A 22,913-nucleotide genomic window follows, 5' to 3' on the forward strand; every position below is an offset into this window, starting at 1 on the left:
TGAGAGACACAAATTCTTTTAAAAATAATTATGACATTAGTGAGACATACTAATGTAAAGAAGTGAAACTTTGTACTTACATATTATTTAAATACTTGATATTTACATTCTGCTCTACTTATATGATATTTACATGTTTCTGTCACACACGCGTGAATAACAAGGGTCGCGTCAAATTGCAGTAGGTAAGGCATTCACACACATACACGCACACACATACACACGTATGGACTTTTATTCACTCATTTGCTCTCCAACCACAAACGCAAGCATACAATGTATGTTTTGAAATTCATACTTAAAATAAAACTTTTCGAGGCAATTGTTCTGAACATTGGCTGAAATTATGATAAATAATTCTATTGAAAACGGTTAGATTATAAATATATTAAAAAAATTTAAATGTTAGCCTATACGCCTAACATTGTACAATATGTGGTTGGAAGTCATTCCAAGTATCGAAAAATTAGACTTCCATGGTAGGCACAGTGACATACAGTCGTTTTTCGTAGAGACAGAATGATTAATAAACTTCACGAATGTTAATGGGAAACAGAATTCAAAATTTATTTAAAGCTTTAGTTATTCTTATCACTGGCCAACAATGATACAAAGGACGGAAATCTATCGTGTCAATATTACATTAATAGACAATTTTTGATGATTTTTAGAATTTAAAATTTCTAGGTTAATTATTACAAATTTCCAAAATGGTAGCCAGTATGTCATCATCCGTTTCTGGAGGCTGGTGGACTATGAACTTAAAATGCTTTTAAGATTTTCGTCATATTTTATTGAATAATTATTTTTTCACCTAAAATTATTTATTTTGCATCTTCCAGGGATATAACCAAAGACGGATATCAATCGAATCTATCATCATTTTAATAAATGATTTTTTTTATGAATTTTGGAATCTCCCCGAATTTCTAGCTTATTAAATACAGATTTTCAAGATGGTAGCCAAGATGGTTGACAAGATGGCAGGTGCCCTAGCAATAAATAATTACTGCACTCTAGCGGGTACTAACTAACATGGTGGTAGCACTCTCTAGCAGACGAAAACAATATATCGGCTCCAAGATAGCGACCTCCAGCACACTAAAACCAGATGGTGGATGTGACATATTACTATCTGGCGATATAACTACCTTGGCATTGGTGATGGGCGGTCAGTCTGTCGTTGGCTTCCGTGGAGGAAGGATCCGTCGCCATTTTATTTTGTCCTCACCGGGTTCGAACCGAAGACTCCATAATGTAAGTTCCTTTTAATTAAAATTGCATTTATATAATTTGTATTGAATGATTTTTTTTCCAAATTGTTTTGATAAATATTACGTAATTTCAAGATAAAGTACGTGAAATCATAATTTAAAAATGGCGGAATGTTTTTATTAAAAATTTTATTATAATTTGTTATATTAATTTTAGAATTTTCCCGATTTTCTAGCGTACCAAAAAAATTGATTTTCAATATGGCGGTCGTAACGAAAATCACAACGGTTACATAACAATTAAAAATAGCGGCAATCGCATCCTAAGTGTCAAGGTCATGACCTCAGCAGCTTAGGACTGAAATTAGGGAAATTTTTCCTCAAAACGGGAACTTTTACCTCGAAATAGGGAATTTTCTCCCCGATTTTAAAGATTATTTGACGGAATTATTTCCTAAAACTTGAAGTATGGCGATTTTGGCGATTTTGGGGATTTTGAGCAAATTTTGAGTTTTCGGCAAATTTTGGCATATTTTGAAGGTCAAGGTCAAAGGTCAAGGTTTCCAAGATGGCCGCAATGACTTCACAATCCAAGATGGCGTACCGGCACCTCGTACCTCACTCCTACTCCTGTCCTCGTTTACCCTATTATATACTAGTTAACAGTTATATGAGAAAATTTTGTATAGCTACAATTTTCTCTAATATGCAGCTTAACTATTACTTTTATGATTCTGGGAGTTGTAGTATTTTCCTGTATATTTTGTATTTGTCAGTAGTAGACGTATATATAACTTAATATACATATAACTACATATCAATTAAACTCTGACAATAACAAACACGTTGTTTGAGACGCCAAGATTAGCTGTAACGAATGTTTATCTTGAAGTGGGGTCTTCGGAAAGCGACCGTAAACCACCGTAGAATAACCCTACCATGAAAGTCTCAGGTTCATCAAGGCTTCCACACCGCGGCGTTATCTGAGACCACTGCGCTCATAACTTAGCAATCAGGATTCACCACTACAACCACCAATACCACCACAAATATCACCACCAATAACACCACCAATATACCAATACCACCAATAGCACAACCAATAACACAAATACCACCATAACCACAACCATTACCACCTCCACCACCACTTCCACTACATCAGTATGTAATAATACAGTGCTACCCAAACAACTGATGCAGTCTCGGGTTGTCAATTGCCAGGGGCTGCTTGCTTTTTATAAGATGAAATGACGTAAAGGAACATTTTTAATTACTATAGAGAATATTTATTGAAGTTTTGTTCAGTACTGTTTATGTATAATTTTTTAAATGTAAAATTAACATTCAACGCGATGTATAACATGCATTACATCCTTTTTTCATTTAATCCAATTATGCGATCATTACTGTGTTAAAAATAATAACTAATTTTAATTTAAGTAAGTAGTCCTAAAAAGTGTTATTTCAACACGTTAAACTGATTCCAAAGAGAAGTAGATAACCAATAACACAACAGTGTACCTAAGTCATTGGCTTAGAATAAATAGTCTTGAACAAAGAATATTTCATTACAAATCATAACTACGTATCTTATAGTTACGTATTCATTGAAATATGTTTAAAATAAATTACGAACCCAACATTAGTACATTTTAAAATTCAAAATAAAACACTTACACATAATATATACTAGTAACCAAGTGCACACCAGTAGTTTTTTCAGGCTAGAAAAATTGAACTTTAATATTTATAATATTAGGAGTCTACGAAGTCTTGGCTTGCAAATGACATTAAACTTATTCAATCTGTTCTGTTCCTGCAATGTATTCCCGCCCAATTGCAAACGATATTTCCTGGGAATCAAATGCTCTGGACTACTAGACGTAGTTGAAGATTTGCACTCATACCAGGCTGCTCGTCTTCAATCAAGGCGGCCCAGGTTTTATTACCGACGGAGAGAAGCCAGGGATCAACCCAAGGGGAAACGCGGCTGACAATACGGCGAGCTGGTAAGTTATTTTCTCAGGGTGCTTTCTCCAACTTCGCAGTAATTTTTTAATAGTCTTGGGCAGCAGTATGATAAATCTTCTTATAGTAATGTATGAACTGCGGTACATACCCTGCAGCATTTTAACCCCCCCCCCCCTAAGTTTCATCTTTAATAAAACTGTTTTATTTATGTGGTTTTATAGACCTTTTGTACTTAGTGTTGATGCCCAATAATTTTATGTTCACAGCCAATCAATAAGTCAAGCTCGTCATTGTGAAGCCGTCAAACAGAGATAAAAAAAGGCACGAATATTCTTCGATGTATAATCAATCAATGTATCCATTTGTTTTTGGTGCCAGTGAGTGGACTCAGTGAATAAATGTGTACTTTTGAACCTCTTGTGATTTGGCTCGTACACACCCTCGCATGTCCCCCATACCGTTACACTTGGAAAGTGAAACAACGTTAAAAAATTATTATTTTTTGTTTGGATTTTTTAAAAATTGATAATAGAAAATACTTATCAGCCATAGGCTGACTGATGGAAAACGTTGACTAATTTATGACGTGAGGAAGCAGTCCTGTTCACGATACTGCGCTCTGTGCTTATTCTAGGCCGCGATGAATTTGGATGTCAAGCTGTAATAACTGCTAGAAAAATTCTCATTTGAAAGTGTCACAAAACTTATTTCAGCCAATTAATGTATTTTAGAGACTGAGTAAGTTGAACGAAAAGTAAAATAATCTTTGAGTAACTTTTAGGAGCTTAGAAAATCTACTTGCATTATCCTTTATTGGTGTGTTAAGCAAAGTTATAAAAAGTTGTAATCATTGTAATTTATAGTGCTTATAAACACCCCCAATCTTATACAGACAGGCTTAAATATGCAGGAGAAAACGGCTCACAGTTAAAACTAATTGTATCTTACATTAAAAATATCACACACAATTCTTACTGGGGACTCAAACTCACAATTTCCCCTACACCCATCAAGTGCGCTTCAACCAATTGTGACACGAAGATCGCATGAAAAACTTAGGTATTGAAGATATTGCCGAGTTCCAACAATGAAACAACCTCGGAATACACCAAAAAATAACGTTTCACCATTGTTAAACGCTATTCTTACACTGCCACGGCTACCATTTCAAAATACCAGTAAATGTACTGCTTAGGGAGAAATTCGTGTACAACTCGTCGTAAGAAAAGTTATGAGTTCCGAAAATACACCTGATAGCACAGGACAAAACCACACCCAACACAGCAGCAATATTACGGAGATAAACAATGCCCAGCGCGGTAATATCAGTACGGAAGAAAATAATGTCCAACGTGGTAGTGCCAACACGGAAGAAAGACATCCCGAACGCGGTAGTACCAGCATGGAAGTCAATCATGCCTCACATGGTAGTGCCCGCCCGATAGAAAATAGTGCCGAACGTGGAAGAATCAACGTTGAAGAATATCATGCCCGACAAGATAATTACAACACGGAAGAAAACCCTCCCAGACCCTTAACTGTATTAGAGAGACATGGCTACCATTTGGGAAGAGTTATTGGTACAGGAACTTTCTCCACAATTCAGGTATTTTATTTACTAATTTATTCATAATGCCATAACAGCAGACCGAATCAGTTTCTGGTTCGCTTAATCGTGTGACACAACACACTAGCGAGATGCATTGCGTTGCGTTGCTTTGCGATGTGATGCAACGAAATTAAGCAAATCAGAGCTTTTGTGCGTGCAATGTGCGTCGAGAGTGTTGCGCAAACGTCAGATGTTGCGTTTATCGCACACTAAGTGCAACGGATAGGCAGTTTGTTCTCTTATCCCCATAAACTGCAAAAAGAGTTGAGGTTATGTGCGTCCCATTTCAAGTTGTTATTTTATAAATACAGTGGAGTCCTGATATTTCGAAATTAAAGAAGTTTTCGGATTAAGCGAAATCATTCTTAAAATAAACTTAAATTACATAGTAACGTGTGACTACATTAATGAGTGATATTATTAATGATTTTATACAATTTATTTTATAAGGTTTGTTTAAACATAATCATATCTCCTGACGAAATGGGTGATAAGTGAGCGAATACTAATTATTTCAATACATTGTCTAACTTCGAATTTTCTTGTAATTTTCAGAAGTATACTTTTTATGTTTTATTTAGTATTACTGTGGTTTTATTGTAACCTCAGTTATTTTTTACTTTCGGTTTCGGATTATGCGAACTTTCGGATTATCGAATTCCGAATATTCGGAACTACACTGTACTTTAAAAACGGTTGAACTAACTTTTTAAGTGGCTTAGTTTTAGCAAAATTTTATTTATAACACATTCAAACCAATTTCGCAACAAACAAATAAAGAAAATGAAATGGATTACATATGAAACGTGTTAAGTTTAAGGGCAATTCTACCGGTTAATCCATGTTATGTTATTTTATTTATTTAAAAAAAGTAATTTATATTGCACTTCAATGTAAACATCATTATGATGTTAAGAATTTTGTATGGCTAGCTAAAATTAGATAAGTTTTTTCTAAAAGAATTTAGTCTGCAGTTTTAAGTAGCTGGTTGCATTGTATTTAAAAGTAAAAAAAAAAAAATTTCTCCAATCAGATTTAATTTAATTTTGTACGTCTGGAAAACATTTTTTTTTTTGAAAATAACTTATAAAAGTAGGTAATTTCATGTTGTTTCAATCAAGAAACTCTATAAGTTTAACACTGTGTAACGTAAATATAAAATAATGACTTCGAACGGGACACACCCTTTAAATGGCGAGTATCTAGGATTAGCTGCCAGTACCAAGTTCGCAGGCTACATGACCTTTGAACTCTGACGTAATAATTATGACCTTGGACTTATGACATCATCACTTGTTTTACGCATTAACTTTATTTGTAAGCTAATGTATGTATAGTTATTTACTGACACATATATTTTCGTTTTCTTCCTTATCCAATAGAATCGCAAGCGTTTGAGTAGGTACACATAGTTTCATTTGCACAAACATATTTCCTTATCAACAAATAATAACGATGCTGTTTATTAATCTAAAAATAAAATTTAAGTATTGTATTTTGCTTAAACTTTCATGTTTCTTCGGCACTCATTAACCATTATACAAATGTATAAAATTGCACAGTTCTATAATCGCAAATTTAAAGCAAATCCAAAATTTGCGGTATATTCAAACTAGCAAGAGTATAGAATTTTTCTCCCGCTATAGATTAAACTCCTTAAATCTTAAACCAAATTGTGTTCGATACAAAATTCATGTTGTTATTGACGTATTTTATCATTTAAAAACTGTATGCATGATATAAGACTTCAATTGTCTTATCTAAATAGAGGATATCTTAGTTCTAAGATGCCAAACACGGTATCAATTGTACAGTTAAAAAAATGAATTTTAAAATGTTTTCTATGAATCATTCATTCAGGAGAAATGTACCATGTTGTGTGTTCATAACTTTCCACTATTTTATCGTATAAAAACGCTTATAATTTCCGATGTCTTGAAATGAAAACAAATACGAGTACATGGTTCGTAAGATCAACAGATACCCTTTCAGACAATCCTGTTTTTAATCTTAAGAGTTATTTACCAAATTAAATTGGCCAACATTAATTCAAACATTGACAAGACGTAGAGCATGATGCCTCAGTGACATCTCTTACACAAGTACTTATATAAGAATAAAAACACTACAAACAAGTTGTCTGTTTCCATTGAAAATTCTTTTTCAAAATTATAAATTGACATATCCTGATGAAACCAAGAAGTATTAAACATTTCCCTTCCCAAATTATTTTGCCAGCTTCTTTGTGAAATGTTATCGGCCTCGGTATTATTTTAATAAGAGTTCTGAAGAAAGAGTACATTCATGGGCAGAGCCAAAAATGATGTCTTCCAAACAAGTTAGTAAACAATCGCCAAATGTGTAATTGCAGGTTTTTCGTTGCCATATTTGTGACAATTGTGATCCTCTAGTGACAAAATATAATATGTGATTTATTGAAGGCGAATTTATGAATCATATTTTAATTATCAAATAACTTGCCAAAACGTCGGTGGTTGTAGTAGAGTGATTGACATTTTTTTTCATTATAGTACACTTACATACTTGCGCAATCACTGACTTTCTCTTTTGCTTACTCACTCACTCGGATACTTTCTCACATTCTTATACACACACCTGTACATTCGCCTACGAACACTTGTACACTTGTAAACGTGTTTCAAACATTGGTGTACCCAACCTGTTTCCTATCCCTCTATTTGTGAATTTTCACTTCTAATGCGCGTGGCAGCCATGAAATTATTTTCTTTCGTCTAAGTGTGGCCGAAGAGTAAGCCGCGCAATATCCTGCACTTAGTTAAGTTGCTCTTCTGATGAATAACTTGTAATGTGGCATTTTTATATGTGCTCATTCATTTTGTTACCATGCGAGTACTGATTTTAGAAATTACTACATCGAAGATGGCTGCAACAAAAAATGCCGAAACATCAGGCACACTAGCAATTTCATGGAATTTGCCTCAACCCAGAAGCCAAAATGTATTTTTTTCGTTGGGCTTTACGTCTAATAAGATAGCTAGGTTATTGGAGCCGGTAAAATTCGACACCGTTCAGGGATTTTAGGGCAGGTAGGGGCCATTGAATATTGTTAGGTGGCCGGACAGAGACGAATTAAAATTCGAGTATGCGATGATGACTCACAGGTTTAACATAAAAGTAATGACGTTATAGATCAAATGTAAAGCTGTCGGCGAGCCTGTTCCTTGTTCCCGTGTGCACACGAAAACACGCGTAATTTAACAGTTTGAACCATCCCACACGGAAAGAAAATTGTACTTAAAAAAAGAAAGATTAATTTGGAAACCAATTGCCGAGAAATAGTTTGTAATACTTAAGGAAAAATATTGTTTACTTTATACAAAACATGGCTATGGTTATTTTAAATAGCCTATATGATGTACATTTTTGAGAAAGTACTGAGTTTGTTTTTTGAAAATAATCGCATATTTGTATTTTTTAATTGATGCTTCATTCAAGTTTCATATTTTTAAATCATGTAAAAGTTAATCGAAGATTTAATAATTGGACATTATTTTGTTTTATTTTGCTTATCTTTTTACCCAGTAAATACTGGAAAGCTATTCAGGGAACGTTTCGCCAATAACTTTTAGTTTTGTAGATAGGTGATAAGACAGCATAATTAATAAATTTCCGGACTGAAATCCGAACCCAGTATTACTGCGAACACTATTTTGTAGTGATACAGCTGTTTTCATGTAAATGTACAAATTTACAAATATCTGTTATTTTAAATAAGTATTTTTGTTCCGTTTACAAAAACATTACAGTGCAGCAGGTAAACCACGTAAACCCGAGATCAGTATGGTGTGGCCGGGATTCGAACCCGGGAATGCGAGTCCTAATGTCTTGCCGCTGCTCTACCTCGCCCCACGAGTTCTCTGGCACAGACGACCGGCGTGTGCACGTGTTCGTCCACAGCGGGCGTATTCCGACTCGCACCAGAGAAACGTCGCCATCAAGATCATCAACAAGAGCGACATCCCGAGACGCTACCTGGAAACATTCGTGATGCGCGAGGTAGATGTCGCCATGAGAGTGAACCATCCGAACATCATTCGATTCTACGAAGCCATCGAGACGACGCGCCGGTAAGCGGACGGACTGTGCGCGAGATATGCTTTCGCACAGTTTTTTTTTTGTTCCGTGAGGTTTTACGTCACAAGGTTCTGCTCAGCGGGTTAAGGCCCCCCCCCCCCCCCCAACCATCCCCCTCCTACTCGGGCACGCGTTCGGTGTGCAGTGCTCAAGGAGAAACCACGCGATTTGAAAACTGCTCAAGATGTCTGAGTGGCGTGTGTTTACGTAAAACATTCAAGAATACGTTAAGAGCGGATGGGTAGTTCTATTTCCGTATTTCGTTTCTAAAATGTATTTTTAGGAGAGTGAAAAAAAAAAGTGTTTAAAAGTGTTTTCAGGGTAATATTTAGACAATGAAACGCCCGGTAAAGATTCTTGAAAGCACATAAGGACCTTGTAATACGTTAACTTCATTTATCCGCCATATACTGTAACGGTTATCGCTCAGATCTCATAGTTGTATGCACAACGAGAAGCGATACCGCGCTGGAAGCACCCGGCATCCCGCCTCACTCGCGCAGACACAGTCTCGACCGGGCGGGCCCCCTCAAGGCGAAAGGACCTCCAACTTCATCGAGCCCTCTGGACCTCATGCCTTCCAGCACAGTACTCGTTAGATAAGAGTCATGGCGGGGGGGTCGGGATCGGGCCTACGAGTCTCGCCACGTAAGCACGCATCAGGCTCGCCATTGACTCGCCCGTATGTAGGGAGAGTACGAGAGCCATTGAACAAGGAGGGAGACATAGAAGTGTGACTCTTACTGTGGAAACTGGAGTCATGTTTTGGCGACGTGTGATGCCATCTGTTGGGCGGGCCCATAATTACAAGCAACCCTCCCCCCCAAAAAAAAAAAAACTCGGGAGGGCTGTTCAAATCCGTAATGATAGCTTTATAATGATAATTTAACTACTTGACATCTAACTGCTTAATACTGTGGATTTAAATTATGCAAAAAACTCTTATCTTAACTCAATATAAATAAGTAGAAGATGCAGTATTTCTGGTATGCCACACCCCAAAATATGCGGCTACCAAATTATTTTCACTGGTTTGTTTGCTCGACAATCGCTGATACATTACATATCACAATCAATGTAGCTAAGTTAGTAATATATTATGAAAATACCATCTGGCGGGTGGGCCCAAAAATACTTCATAAACTAGGTCTCAGTATCGCCAATTAGAGTTCCTCTCGCATGGTGCGAGCTGGGCTCGGGTGTCAACACGCCAGGCACTGCAGTCTGTGCGAAACATGTAAGGCGTTCGTGAGCCCTCGCTTTTTGATTAAATTCATAGATGAAATTCGTCATCGTCTTCAGTGACTGGTCCTTCACACCAGCCAGCGCAGTTCTCGGTACAAGAAAGGGAAAATTAAGTTCTAAATGGAGTGTACTAAACAGCCCAATAATTTAAACGGTCACTAAGAAAATTGGTTCAAGCATATTTTTATTGTTATTTTTTTTGACCGTAGTAAATTTTACTTTGCAACTTTGGTCATTTTTATGAGTCTTTTTCTCTGTTGAAGTAAAACAAGCATTTTCAATAAGTTACTTTATTCTGTTCCCTTATTGGTTCGTATAATACTCTGTGAAAAAGTGTAAAAATATTTATTTATATAGCGTAAAATATTTTGAGAAAGGACAAATAAATTGACTAGGCATTCATATTTAAATCAATACAAATAATCAAGTGACAACCACTGATATATTTTACGTGCTAATGTGTTACCAAAAAAATTTCCTTACCTTCAAATAATCTGCTTTCAGGGATTTGTGACTTAGCTTGCAGGTTTACAGAATATATTTTCCTAATGATTTAAGTGGTACGATGGTGTTAAACTTGAGATCTTCAACTGAGCGCTCTGCCTCGGGAAACCGAAGAGTCGTTGCAAGACATGATCCACGTGATATAGCATATCCCATCACAGTAATTTTTTTTCTAAGAAATACTTCATATTCTCGTTAGTCATTCTAAAATAATTTTTGTAGTCATCAGGACGGTCATCTCTGCTGAAGAGCAGTTTTTTAAAATGTGTTAATCCTGTTATTTTTTTGCAGCGACTTCTTAGACCACGCATTATGCTGTGTTTCTTTCTTTTTTTTTCTCGTGGTAAACATACCATACTGCAACTTGCTTTAATAAACTCATTTCGAATACTGAAATCTACGAGCATAGGCAGTATCATGTGTGGTTGAAATATACCCCGAGTCTGAATCGCGAGTTCATCTCGGTGAATTTGGCTGGCGAGCAAGACTCGTACGTGTATGTGATCGAGGATACCAATGATCCGTAATTTGAGGAAACAATATTTATTTACTCAGTTAAAAAAAAGTGTGCATGAAGTCCACGCGCAACACCAGTGAAACTCCTTGCTTATTAGGCATCGATCGAGAGAAATTATTATTAGTATTTTTTATTAAACAAGAGGATAATAATTGAGAATAGTAAGGATGCGGGTATGATCTCAAATTTAAAAAAAAATATCTTTCCGTGCCCTGTACTCTCTCATCCGTTCACTGGCACTGTTTAGCGTCTGTTTTGGTGGTTTATTCCCATGTTGCCTCTGATAATACCTTTTAGCCGCTTCTGTTTATTTATTATTTTTAGGGAAGATGTTAAATCACGATCTCAAGCTGAATGAAATGAAAGAACAAAAAAACACTCCAATCGAATATAAATTACTCTTATAAAGTTATTTCACGTGTCTATAAGTCGTTCTGACAATTCAAATCACAGTGTTTACATACCAAAATAAATTACACGTATATCAAGGTAAACTCTTAAGTCTATTGGTCTTTTTTTACATTTTAAATCACACTATTCTCATAAAAATGAATTAAAATTATAAAGGGTCTATTCAGATTTATATGGCATAGATCAAGCTTTTATTTCATGTTAGGAGTGAAATATAAGTTGGCAGAAGTGTATAAATGTAGGTCCGAGCCCTAAGTGTCTGGAGAGGAGTTAAGAAGCCGACAGCCATATTGGATTGTGATGCCACGGCGGTCATATTGGATTAAATCCCTGTTGTACTTTTCGTTACGATAGTCACCTTGACCTTTGACCTTGACACATGACCTAGTCATTTGACCGTTGACCTCTGATTTAGAACTTTGACCTTGACATTGGACCTTTGACCTTGACTTATGATTTTGAAATGTGACCTGTACTTCTGATTTAGAACTGTGACCTAACCATGGACTTTTGGCCTTGAATTTGGTAGTTGACCTTGACCTGTGACCTTGAAATTCGACTTTTACATGTGAAATTGACCTTTGACCTTGATAATTGACTTTGAACTTGGCATTTGACATTGAATTTTTACCTTGATCTTTGACCACATTCAAAATCATGGATTGTCTTGTCTGTCATCTTTACCACTATCTTGAAATTCTGTATTCATCTAGAAATTCGGAAAAAAAATTCTAAAATTCATAATATAACACCTATGAATTTAATTATTAATTAAATCGATTTCCGTCATTTTAAGTTAGTACAAATGTTTAACTTTATTTTTTAAAAAAAAATTATTAAAAATTATTTTTAAAAGTATTAGGTTTGAGAAATAAAACAAGTCGTATTCAATAAAAAGTTTTTATGTAAATTATACAAATACAAAAACAAACATATTACTCGCGTTTCTAGATTTCTACAACTTTTATGGAGTGCGAAACGAGTCCTTCGCAAGTATTGGCATCTGTTTAAAGGGTATTTTCACATGACAGTCGATTAACCAGGGACGTCCAGTAGGTGGCAAGGCGCATCCAGTAGGTTACCAGACGCATTCATTTGTTGGCCAGGCACGTCCACTCGGTTGTCTAGGAACCTCAGAAAGGTTGGCCAGACACATCTAGCAGGCTGACCAGGCACAACTTGTAAGTTGGCCAAGCATGTCCATTTGGTTGTCAGGCACATACTGTCAAGCGGCCTCATTTCCGATACTCAGCGGACATTTTAAACAGGTCATGTACAATATCACATGTGTAGGCCACCAAGAGGTCTTATTATTCGTCGATACTCTTGGCGTACCTTTCAACCAGGCCATGTCCAATGTCAGATGTTTAGACCAAGCATTTCCGAACTACGAAGCATTCTTCGTCGAAACTTGTTATACATTTCAAATAATTATGTCCTCTTTCAAGCAGACAAGACAAGCGTCTTCGAACTGTTGGACCTACGGTATGGATATAATCTATTACAAGAAAATAAACCAAATAAATAGGCTTCTTTTACGCCTACTATAAGACCAAGAATCCCTGCAAAAATGCTTTCTAGTTATAACATTACTAAGAGGTGCTCAACCATTAAGTCATCATTCCTGATTACAGAATTGACGATGCACATTCAACGAAAAGGACACACATTGGACACACTTTCGACAAAAAGTATTTACGTACAACTAACAACCATCCGTACTGCTGGTTGCTAGTGCAAATGGCTAATTCTAAACGTCTGCTCTCGGCTCGTCGCCTGCTTCTCGCGGAGCATTTGAACGACATGGCGCCGCAAGCACGTGTTCTCTTAGCCGGTGGAGTGTGGCCCATAATGTCCACTAAATTCAAATCTACGCGTTATTTTTCGCACCTGTAACTATGCAGGGTAGCGATTCCGAACATGTGTTCCAAAACAAAAATTGATTGTTTAAGCATTCTTTAGCACCCATTAAATTTTACGCCCCGCAATAACCGATAATTATATATATATATATATATATATATATATACCTATATATATATATATATATATAATGGAGTTCCTTTAAATTAATCTAGCCTACTGGCAAATCTGTCACCATAAAAAAAACGCACCATAATTGTATAATTTGTGTTTGTGAAATAGTAATGACCTTATGGCAGAGAGTTATTAATGTTTTTCCAATGCTCCGCGTCTCTAACAGATAAGGTTTTTGTAACTGTTTCTCTAATATGTTTCAAATGAACCACTTTAATTTATCTGTTGATTTACAAACTTATTTATTTCTGTGAAAATATACAAGTCGTTTTCTAAATAAGCTTATTATCATGTAGTTTTTTGAAGTGAAATATCATTGCTGAGGGGGTAACAATTTTCGAGCGTTACGGAAATTTTGAAAGCTTGAAGGAAAATAGCTATGTATGTGGTGGGGGAACCGGGAGAGTAGGGGAATAGTTAGGTACATGGTGGGAGAACCGATAAAGGAGACAGCAGGGAATGGAATAAATGATGCAGTATACTTGCGCTCTTGCTTTATTGCTCTCTTGCTATCTTAGGCTCTTAACGCTCTTGCGCTCTTGCTCTCTCACGCCCTCACGCTTTCGCTCTCTCACGTTCTCCCGCTCTCACGCACTTGCGCACTTGCTCACTTTCATGTGCCCGGTTGTTTCTTGGGGTGGACGTGACGCTATCCCACGATATCCGTTGGTGCGGTCGGTGATCGCTGGAGCAGCCTTGAGCGGGCTCCACGTGGCGGCGTGTAGCTCAGCTTGAACCCTGCCATGCTGCAGGGATAGGCGGGTCGCGGCGCGGCGGTAGGGACCCGCCTGCCCCTGATGCCAGCCAGACTTTAGGGAGTATTTGGGCAGAGAGCAACACAGGGGAGTAGTATATAATAGTTCCTCCGGGCACATGGCTTCTGGCTGTGGAGCTGAGAGCCGGTCCGCCATATTGGATTGTGACGTCACGACTGCCATCTTGGATGAGCGTAACGGGACACAGCGTAACGGGACACCGCGTAACGGGACTCGTAGATCACGGCCGCCATATTGGATCTGCCATTTCGGATGACGTAATATTGTCTTCTCGAACATTCCGGCGTTGTGTTATCCGCCATTTTGAAGTATGACGCCACCGTTTTAGTTTCCGTTACGGTCGCCATCTTTAAAATCTTTATTTATTATCCGATTTTAATTTTAAAAAAATTTAAAATTTATAAAAAAATTCATTTAAAAATTTTTTTAACAAAATATTTAAAAATTTACTTTTATGGCACGGAGCTCGGAGTCCTCGGTTCGAACCCGACGAAGGCAAAAAAATTAAAAATGGTGACCGATCCAACCCTCACCGTGGCTGCTGGCATACTGACCCCCACCACTTATGTCAAAGTATATATATCGTCACCTAGTATGACGTCATGTCCGCCATCTTGTCTTCGATGCTGGAAGCCATCATCATTGTATCGTCGGCGAGAGTGCGCTGACGCCATGTTAGTTTAATTCTTATCCGCTAGAGTGCAGTAATCATTTATTACTGTGACACCCGCCATCTTGAAATTTGGATGCCATCTTGAAAATCCGTAATTATTTAGCTAGAAATTCGGGAAAAGTTCCAAAATTCATTAAATGAATCACTCATTAATTTACATATTGATTCGATCAGCTCCTGTCCTCGGTTCGATACCCGATCGATGCAATAATGTTTAATTTTATGTGAAAAATAATATATTCAATCAACCATGTTCAACATTCTTAGAGACTTTAAATCTTCTACTACCAACGTATTGGTAATTCATAATTTTAATGCTAGAGATTCGGGAAAAAGTTCAAAATTCATTAAATAAATTTGTAATCTATATACTGATTGATTAGATCGACTAAGGTCCTTGGTTCGATCCCTGGCCGATACAAAACAACTTTAATATTTTAAAAAAGTACCACTAAAGTGACAGGTTTGAGAAAATAAAAACACCGCAAGTTCTTTTAAAAAAAACCTTTATTTCACAAATACTACAGTACTACAAGTACAAAAAATACACAGACAAATTACTAAAGTTTTGTGGATTCCTTGATTCAAACAGTCTTTTTAATGGACGAAGTAAGTCTTTTACATGTTCGTAAATGTCTATTCAGTTTATCAGGTCGACATATTGGTACACCACAATTTTCACACAAAGACGAATTATCGAATTTTAAAAGGACAGTGATATATTTCGTGTCGTTGTGCAATTTGAATATTTGCCAATGTTTTGTTACAAAATATACAGCTCGATTCCGATGAATGTACAGCCAGTCTATCACAATTCCTGAGGTGCCGTTTTAATCTTCCATATCGTACAAACTTGCTTAAACACCTGTTGCACTGATATTTAATGCGTTCAGAGTTATTACTACAATTGTGTATTACATAATCCCGTAATTTCAAGTTTTTTATCTTCTCACAGTACGTACAGTTGGGCGACGGAACACCGTTGGTTGCTCCTTCCTTCATCAATGACACTGGAACTGAAGACAACCATTGTAAGACTGCTGACATATTAACTTCTGAAGCCTTTGAGGTCTGCTCTGCGGAAGATGTTGCACGCGTCGAAATCTGCTGTGCTGAGAGAGTATGTGTAGCTGTAGACGACGTTGTCATCGTGCTCTGCACATATGATGGTAGACCTTCGATCCAGGTCGGTGTTGATACTGGTAATGATGCCATCGAGTTCTCAAGAATAGCTAGATACTGGTCTATTACGTTAGTCAAGTCTGACTATCCGATCCGTTCATCACCGCAGACAGAGACGGACTGAAGTTCATATCACCAGGGTCTCACTTATATATTCTCATTAGCTGGTACAACACATGAGTCAAAACAATATCCATGTTCATTATACTCGCACTTAACTTTCTCTGAGAATTTTTTATAATGATGATGTAGGCTATCGAGACGTGAAATTAGTTTATTACATTTTATACACTGAAACATTATTCTTTGAGCATTATTCTGACAGCTGCTTCTTTCATGTCTGCGCGCATTTGTAGGTTTAGTAAAAGATGTGCCACAATATTTGCATTGATGCGCTGTACGCTCTTCATTAATTGAAGTCTGGAATGCAGATGATGAAACTTCAGCTGATGATGGAACAGCACGCATCGTTGTCTCCTCTGCAGTCGGTATCGGGATCTCCGACTCCATCATCGTTGCTGCCATCGAGGTCCCCGCTGCTGACGGTAAACAGTCTATTCCGGTCGACATAACTAAACCTCACGAAACTACCTGAAGAGAGCAAGTCCGTACTGCACCGCGGTAAGAGGTAAACTGCGGGTCCAGTCGTCTGAACCTCGCTTATATACCCGCGGTCTACTGGTATACTACATGAGCCAAAATATTGTATGTGTTTAAAATTATTTTTTATTAGGTACCTAAAAATTATAGAATTAAAAAACACACAAGTTCAAGTTTTACACATTTATTTATAAAATTTACACAAATACACATTAGGTTAAGGAATCAAGCATTTTCACAAGCAAAGTTTTTAATGCCGCACGCACTGTATCATCGACTCCGGTTCCAACTGGTTCGCAGGCCACGGTATCAGGAACACAGGTTTCCAGCTGGTCATCTTCTGCGACGTCGACAACTCCGACAAGACATGGTCGATGACGTCTGTGACCACGTCTACGCCTGGGCTTTGGCTCAGTGCTAGTTGGGACAGATTCACTGCCTGAACTGCGACGACGAGACGGACACCGTTTAGACGTCTGCGTAGAAGCATCACAGGTCACAACAGGTTGCAACACGTCCATGTTTGGTGTTGCACATGCAGACGAGGCGACTACCTCAGCGATGCTAGCAGGAAGGATTGTGTGTGGTCTCATGTGATGGACGGCACAGTTTCCAGGTTCGCAACAATCTACCAGCTGCTGAGTCGGTTCGTAGGACACAGGAAAGTGCGCAAACCGCCAATGCTGAGCGCCTCCATCACAGGTTTCTGTATATGTACGTAGATACCCGGAATCCCAGTAGCTGTACTCGACACTGCTGAAGCTAGGTCTTGCGCTCACGTACACGTTAGCAGGATGAAACGTAAACATCTTCTTGCAGGTCGAACGACTACTGAAGGCACGTACGTAGGTACGTCATTTATATATGCAGGCTCCTACTAACACTGTGCGTGCCATTTCTGCATTAACAGCGAGTTTGTACAGGCACAGACACGTTCAAACTTGTCACGTGGCTGCACGTCGTATATTGCACTAAGATTGCGCAGGGAAGGACAGCCGTAGTCGGTCTGTAGGTCTACAATTACAACTGACGCATCACACAACTTGCTCAGCCATTTCTTCTGTTCAGGTCCGGCAACGTAGATTATTTCGTTTTGAACTAGTAAATCTTCAATAGTGTATTTCACTTGGTGGTACGGAATTTTTCCTTCGTCCCACTCTAGTCCGTGATAATATTTACATAGCCATTCATTCGACCGTTTACTTTTTTCGTCTAGTAGTTTCCACGGATACGGAGGTCGGAAAGTGCGTGTTCTAGTCTTGTCTCCGGAGGTGACGCTAATTTCCTTGAGCACGAACCCATTTTGACTCTGGAAACCTTGCAGGTTGCAGTACAGCTTGTCGCTAGCAATGCTCGGTCGTAACTAAATTATCGTAGAAAACGAAACACTATTTATGTCAGAATTTTCACATCAAACACCATTAACGGAGTCTTGTTCTTGAAACTGTCGGGACTCAGTATCGGTGACTGTCTCCGCCCATAGGAAGCTTGCTGAAACTTGGCATACATTTGATATGCGAGAAGAAATCTTCCACTTTCAAAGTCCACGTTCAAGTCTACATACGAATAACTTTCGCTGTTTAAAAATATTTTGACATTACGTATTTGACAGTTATCGAATACGGAGCGACTCACTCCTGCATTGAGCTGTCTTTCGGTCTGAAGCCCGACGATGATGTATCTTGGTTTTTCCGTAGCGAAGCTGGACTTTACTATCCAATTGATACGCTGACTATGGGGCAAGCCAGGATAAGTTTCCAGGCTCCAGGATCGGAATGGCACATCGAAGTTCTTGCCATTTTATATGTTCTTCAACATCTTGACTCGTTCAACGGTGCTCACTTGGATGTGGGGCAGCATCCACTCGATAGACTGTAGTGTTAGCGAGACATCTTGAGGGTTTTCTGCAGCGGCGACAACTGCATTAATGTGCGTGTTGGCTAGAAGCAGTACGAGCTCTTGTTTCGAATTAATGATTATATGCTTGTAGTCCTCGGCGAATCCAAGAAGCATGGACAGAGGAACACAAACTTCGAACTTCCCTTCGGCATAAACCGGAAGCTTATATTCATCCTCGAGAGCCCAACCGACCATCTTTGCAGCAGGCAGCGTGAGCGAAAGGTAATTTTTCATAGCAGATGTTATGCCTACATCTCTCGTCTGGTCTACCTCGACACCATTGAGTACATATGTAATGCGCTCGATTAGGTGAAGAATACCATTGCAGGATATTGATGTCGTTGTCGGGTGCGTACCATCCGCTTTTGTCAGCGTGCCTCTTATACGTAGAAATGACTGCGAAGGTAAAGTACAAATATCTTGGTGCCGTACTGCAATGCGTACTTCCGATGGTAGTGCGTACGGTCCGAGCAGGAAAGGCTGGTACTCGTGCAATTCCATTTTCGTAATGCTGTCTTCAAAAATGACCGGATCTTCCACGTTGAGGATTTCGTCTTCCATATTTATTCGGCACTTGTCCAATACTGAGAAGATACTTTATGCTGTCAGGTGTTAATGCACCGATGTCTGGTAGAGAACTGTTCTTATTAACGCCAATACGGTTTCTTTTATAACTGTTCGGTGTTACGAACTTTATGCCCATCGCTTCAAGTGCAGACGTAATGTAATTTCTTCGTCTTGAAAATTCACCAATCGTTCTCGCTGGTCAACGATTCTGACGACGACTTCGTGTGCGCACTTCACGACGACTAGAATGTAAATGATACTTTGCGGTACTTCTACCAGTTTATATCCTGGCGGGACCATTGGCGAAAACTCGTGCAACATGTTGCTTAGTCTTCCATTGAGATACGTTCCACTTACCAAATTACAGATTATTCTTATGACATTCACAGGCAAAATGTTTACTGCACGCGTAGATTCGTACGTTCTTCCTTTATCATACACCTTTGATTCGAATCCGAGCATCGTACCTATGGTCCCAGGTTTCGTAAAGTCGACATTTTCACTGCATGTTAGAATGCTTTTTTGAGTGTTTGGATTTCCACGCAGTTGAAAGTCTACATCCTGTGGTAACATATCCCTGATGTACTTTTCAATGTCAATTTCGTAAGAGCCAACAGGTAACTGTATTTCATGAGCGGTCCCATCGCTTTTCAGGAAGCAGATCTTGCAGTTTTCCTCGTCGATATTAGGTATGGCATTATACGTTTGAAAATCTACGAGTCCGATACACCATTCTCCGTCTAAATCCAGAGATGGGAAATGAACCGCCCGCAGCTCAGATGCGTGACGTGTCAAGGTAAGTGTTATCGACATGGCTAATAAATTATCATCACTGCACAACCTTTAAGTGGCAATTTTTATTTGTCAGCTAATTTTTGTTTGTTAAAAAGCGAAGACGCAAGTGTCCGCGGTTTGTTTGATTAGGCCTCTGTTCCGTTTCGTAATTGTAAAACAACGTAGTGGACCAGCCCAGGTACTGTAGCAGTTCTAGCGGAGGCCGTAAATTTCCAAAACTATCGTAGTACTCGGCCATTTTTCTAGACTTTACATAGGCCACCCAGTGCGTGCCTCGACCCGACGACGTGTCTAAATTAATGATGGCACGTTCGTGCGTTTTTGGCTTGCTGGGCAAAGTGTCTCGCATAAACACGCCGCGGAAATTTGGTATTTTCAGTTTTCGAGCGTACGTGATCAAATCTATATTGGTGAGCGGACGTTTCGGCAAAGAACTTAGGATTTTTTCATTCGTTTCTTCCTCATGCCTCGACCTGATTTGTGAGGTTGCAAGTAGAGTCCTGCGCCGTTTATTTTACCCATGGCAATGGCTTCCATGCTGGCATTGTGTCGCTGTGCTTCTTTTAACTGCTTGCGCTCATTCTTCGAAGTGTTGACTGCCCGCACTATACCGCTCGTTGCACCGATGAGGCCAACGAGAGCACCCAATGCAGGCAAAAGCAAAGGAAGAAATCATCCTTTAATCTTCTTGTCGAGAGTCTGTGATTTTTGCTTGGCTTTTTGCATGCCTGCACGAGTTTTGCGTTTGGTCTCGCGTGAGTTAGTCTTTGACTTGATGGAGCTGGCTTGACGAGCACCCAGTCCTAATTTCGTCTTTGCCTTCATGATTTTAGATACGCCCCACGATGCGATTTTCTCTCCTAGTCCCGCGTTCGACGATTTACTTATATCTTCAGCTTCCTGTGCCAATATCTCGTCGGCCCGGTGTCTGGATTGCAGATCCTTGCTTAATGAATATGCGATATCGTGCTGCTTGCACTTTTCGTCGAGAGAATTAATGCCCACGTCACCGCGAGCTAACCTTTTCGCTAGTTTAGTGCCGGGGCCGCAGAATCTGTAGCCGGGAATGTGTAGCTCGAATGGCAGATTGTTTATCAGCGAGTTCACGAGTCCTGCACCGATGTTTTTTTTGTTCTTACATCTTCGAGTCATTACGCACAACTGACCAGAAAGTATAAATGTGTTTGATTTTATACAATTACTTTAGTACAATGCAGGTCATCAAGCAAGACGTGTGTTTGCCCGTGCGCATTACGCAAGACGATGTATTTAGTGCGCGTGAATCACGACATGGCTTACTGTTGCCTTCTGCCGTACGTTGCATAATGGCGGGTCCGTCCAACTGCGGCAAAACGTGCGTTCTGCTGAGTTTACTGGAGGAACCAAACGGTCTTCGGTTCGAGAACGTTTACTTGTATTCCAAGTCGTTGCAACAGCCAAAGTACCAGCGCCTAGCTACTGTTCTACGCTCGGTGGATGGTCTGGAGTATTTTCCGTTTAGCGATAATACCGATGTGGTACCTCCAAGCGAAACAAAAGCCAATTTCGTGTTTGTTTTCGACGATGTAATGTGCGAGAAACAAGGCATAATACAAGAGTACTTTTCCATGGGCAGACACGCCAAGGTAGACTGTGTTTACCTGTGTCAGACGTACAGTCCGTATTCCAAAACATCTCCTACGTGACAACGTGAATGTCGTAGTTTTGTTTCGCATGGACGAACTTAATTTACGCCACGCTTATGATGATCACGTAAACACCAACATGACATTCCAGGAATTCAAAGACTTGTGATCTTTGTGTTCGAAAGACGAACACGGATTTCTAGTTATAGTCAAAGACTTGCCTCTATATAAGGGCATGGAACAGACGAGGTTTCGATCAGTTTATCGTTAAATATGAGTCATAGCATTTCCAAATTTGGACGCAGCAGTCGAGACTTACGTACTGCTCTGAAGTCTCATGACGACGATATCCGCAAATACATTATACTACTGGCTCAAAAAGTAGAAAGTGTAAAAAAGGAATTACTAGAGTATCTAGTTGCCATCGACCAGCTTGTGGAAGCCTCGGATTCTCGCATTCGCGACATGATTGAAGTATCGAATGCACAAACACGTGACGATCTGAGGACTTTTCAAAGTAGTCTGAAAGCATCACTATCTCACATGTCAACAAATTCAGATTTAGCCAAACACAAGAAAGAAGTTTCTGCGAACGAATAAAAAAGTATAAAAGGAGGTCTTGCAATAAGTTTTCAGCCAGTACAATGTCGGACCTGGCCAGTGATCTTCATCGAGCTATACAGTCTGTTCGTGAAAAATATCTACTTGCTAGACGAACCAGACTTGCACGTGAGATGGCAAATGAGGAGATATTTAAACCAATCACTAGTCGCCTCGACGAACTTAAAAACAAAGAAGAACCAGCCATCATTGTGAAGACAGAAGTTGAAGATGAAATGCCAACTGTAAAGAAGAGAAAGTATGAACCAGATCGAGAAGAAGAGGACTTAACCAGTACAGAGTCCATGCACAAGAAGAAAATACCGAAAAAGGGACATCAAGTTAATGCAATGGTCCGACCATACCTGATATCGTTTACGAGCCGGAATAATGACACGACCTACGGAGTGTACAGAAAATAAAATAGTGGTTCCTCGGTGCTAAAGAAATATACTTTTTACTAGGAAATATCGTGCGCGTAGAAGCGTTCAAAACGCGCGGGACTCCGGGTCTGTACGATTTGTTGTTTCGCAGGGAGCCTAAAGGATATTCTCACAAAGACTTACAAG

General features: G+C 38.9%; 1 protein-coding gene across 2 annotated transcripts in view; it reads left to right on the plus strand.

Moving 5' to 3' along the window:
• The first annotated feature begins 4,335 nt into the window (after positions 1 to 4,335).
• LOC134530246 (testis-specific serine/threonine-protein kinase 3-like) overlaps positions 4,336 to 22,913 on the plus strand; it is a 39,354-nt gene continuing 20,776 nt past the window's right edge. The window contains exons 1-2 of one of the 2 annotated variants that reach the window (XM_063364932.1): positions 4,336 to 4,794; positions 8,737 to 8,906. In XM_063364932.1, the coding sequence (XP_063221002.1) occupies positions 4,420 to 4,794; positions 8,737 to 8,906 (545 nt within the window). In that variant the 5' untranslated portion in view covers positions 4,336 to 4,419. The remainder of the gene's footprint in view (positions 4,795 to 8,736; positions 8,907 to 22,913) is intronic. The other variant, XM_063364941.1, reaches the window with a different exon arrangement.

This window comes from Bacillus rossius, chromosome 1 (genome assembly GCF_032445375.1).
Source record: "Bacillus rossius redtenbacheri isolate Brsri chromosome 1, Brsri_v3, whole genome shotgun sequence".
Lineage (NCBI taxonomy): Eukaryota > Metazoa > Arthropoda > Insecta > Phasmatodea > Bacillidae > Bacillus > Bacillus rossius.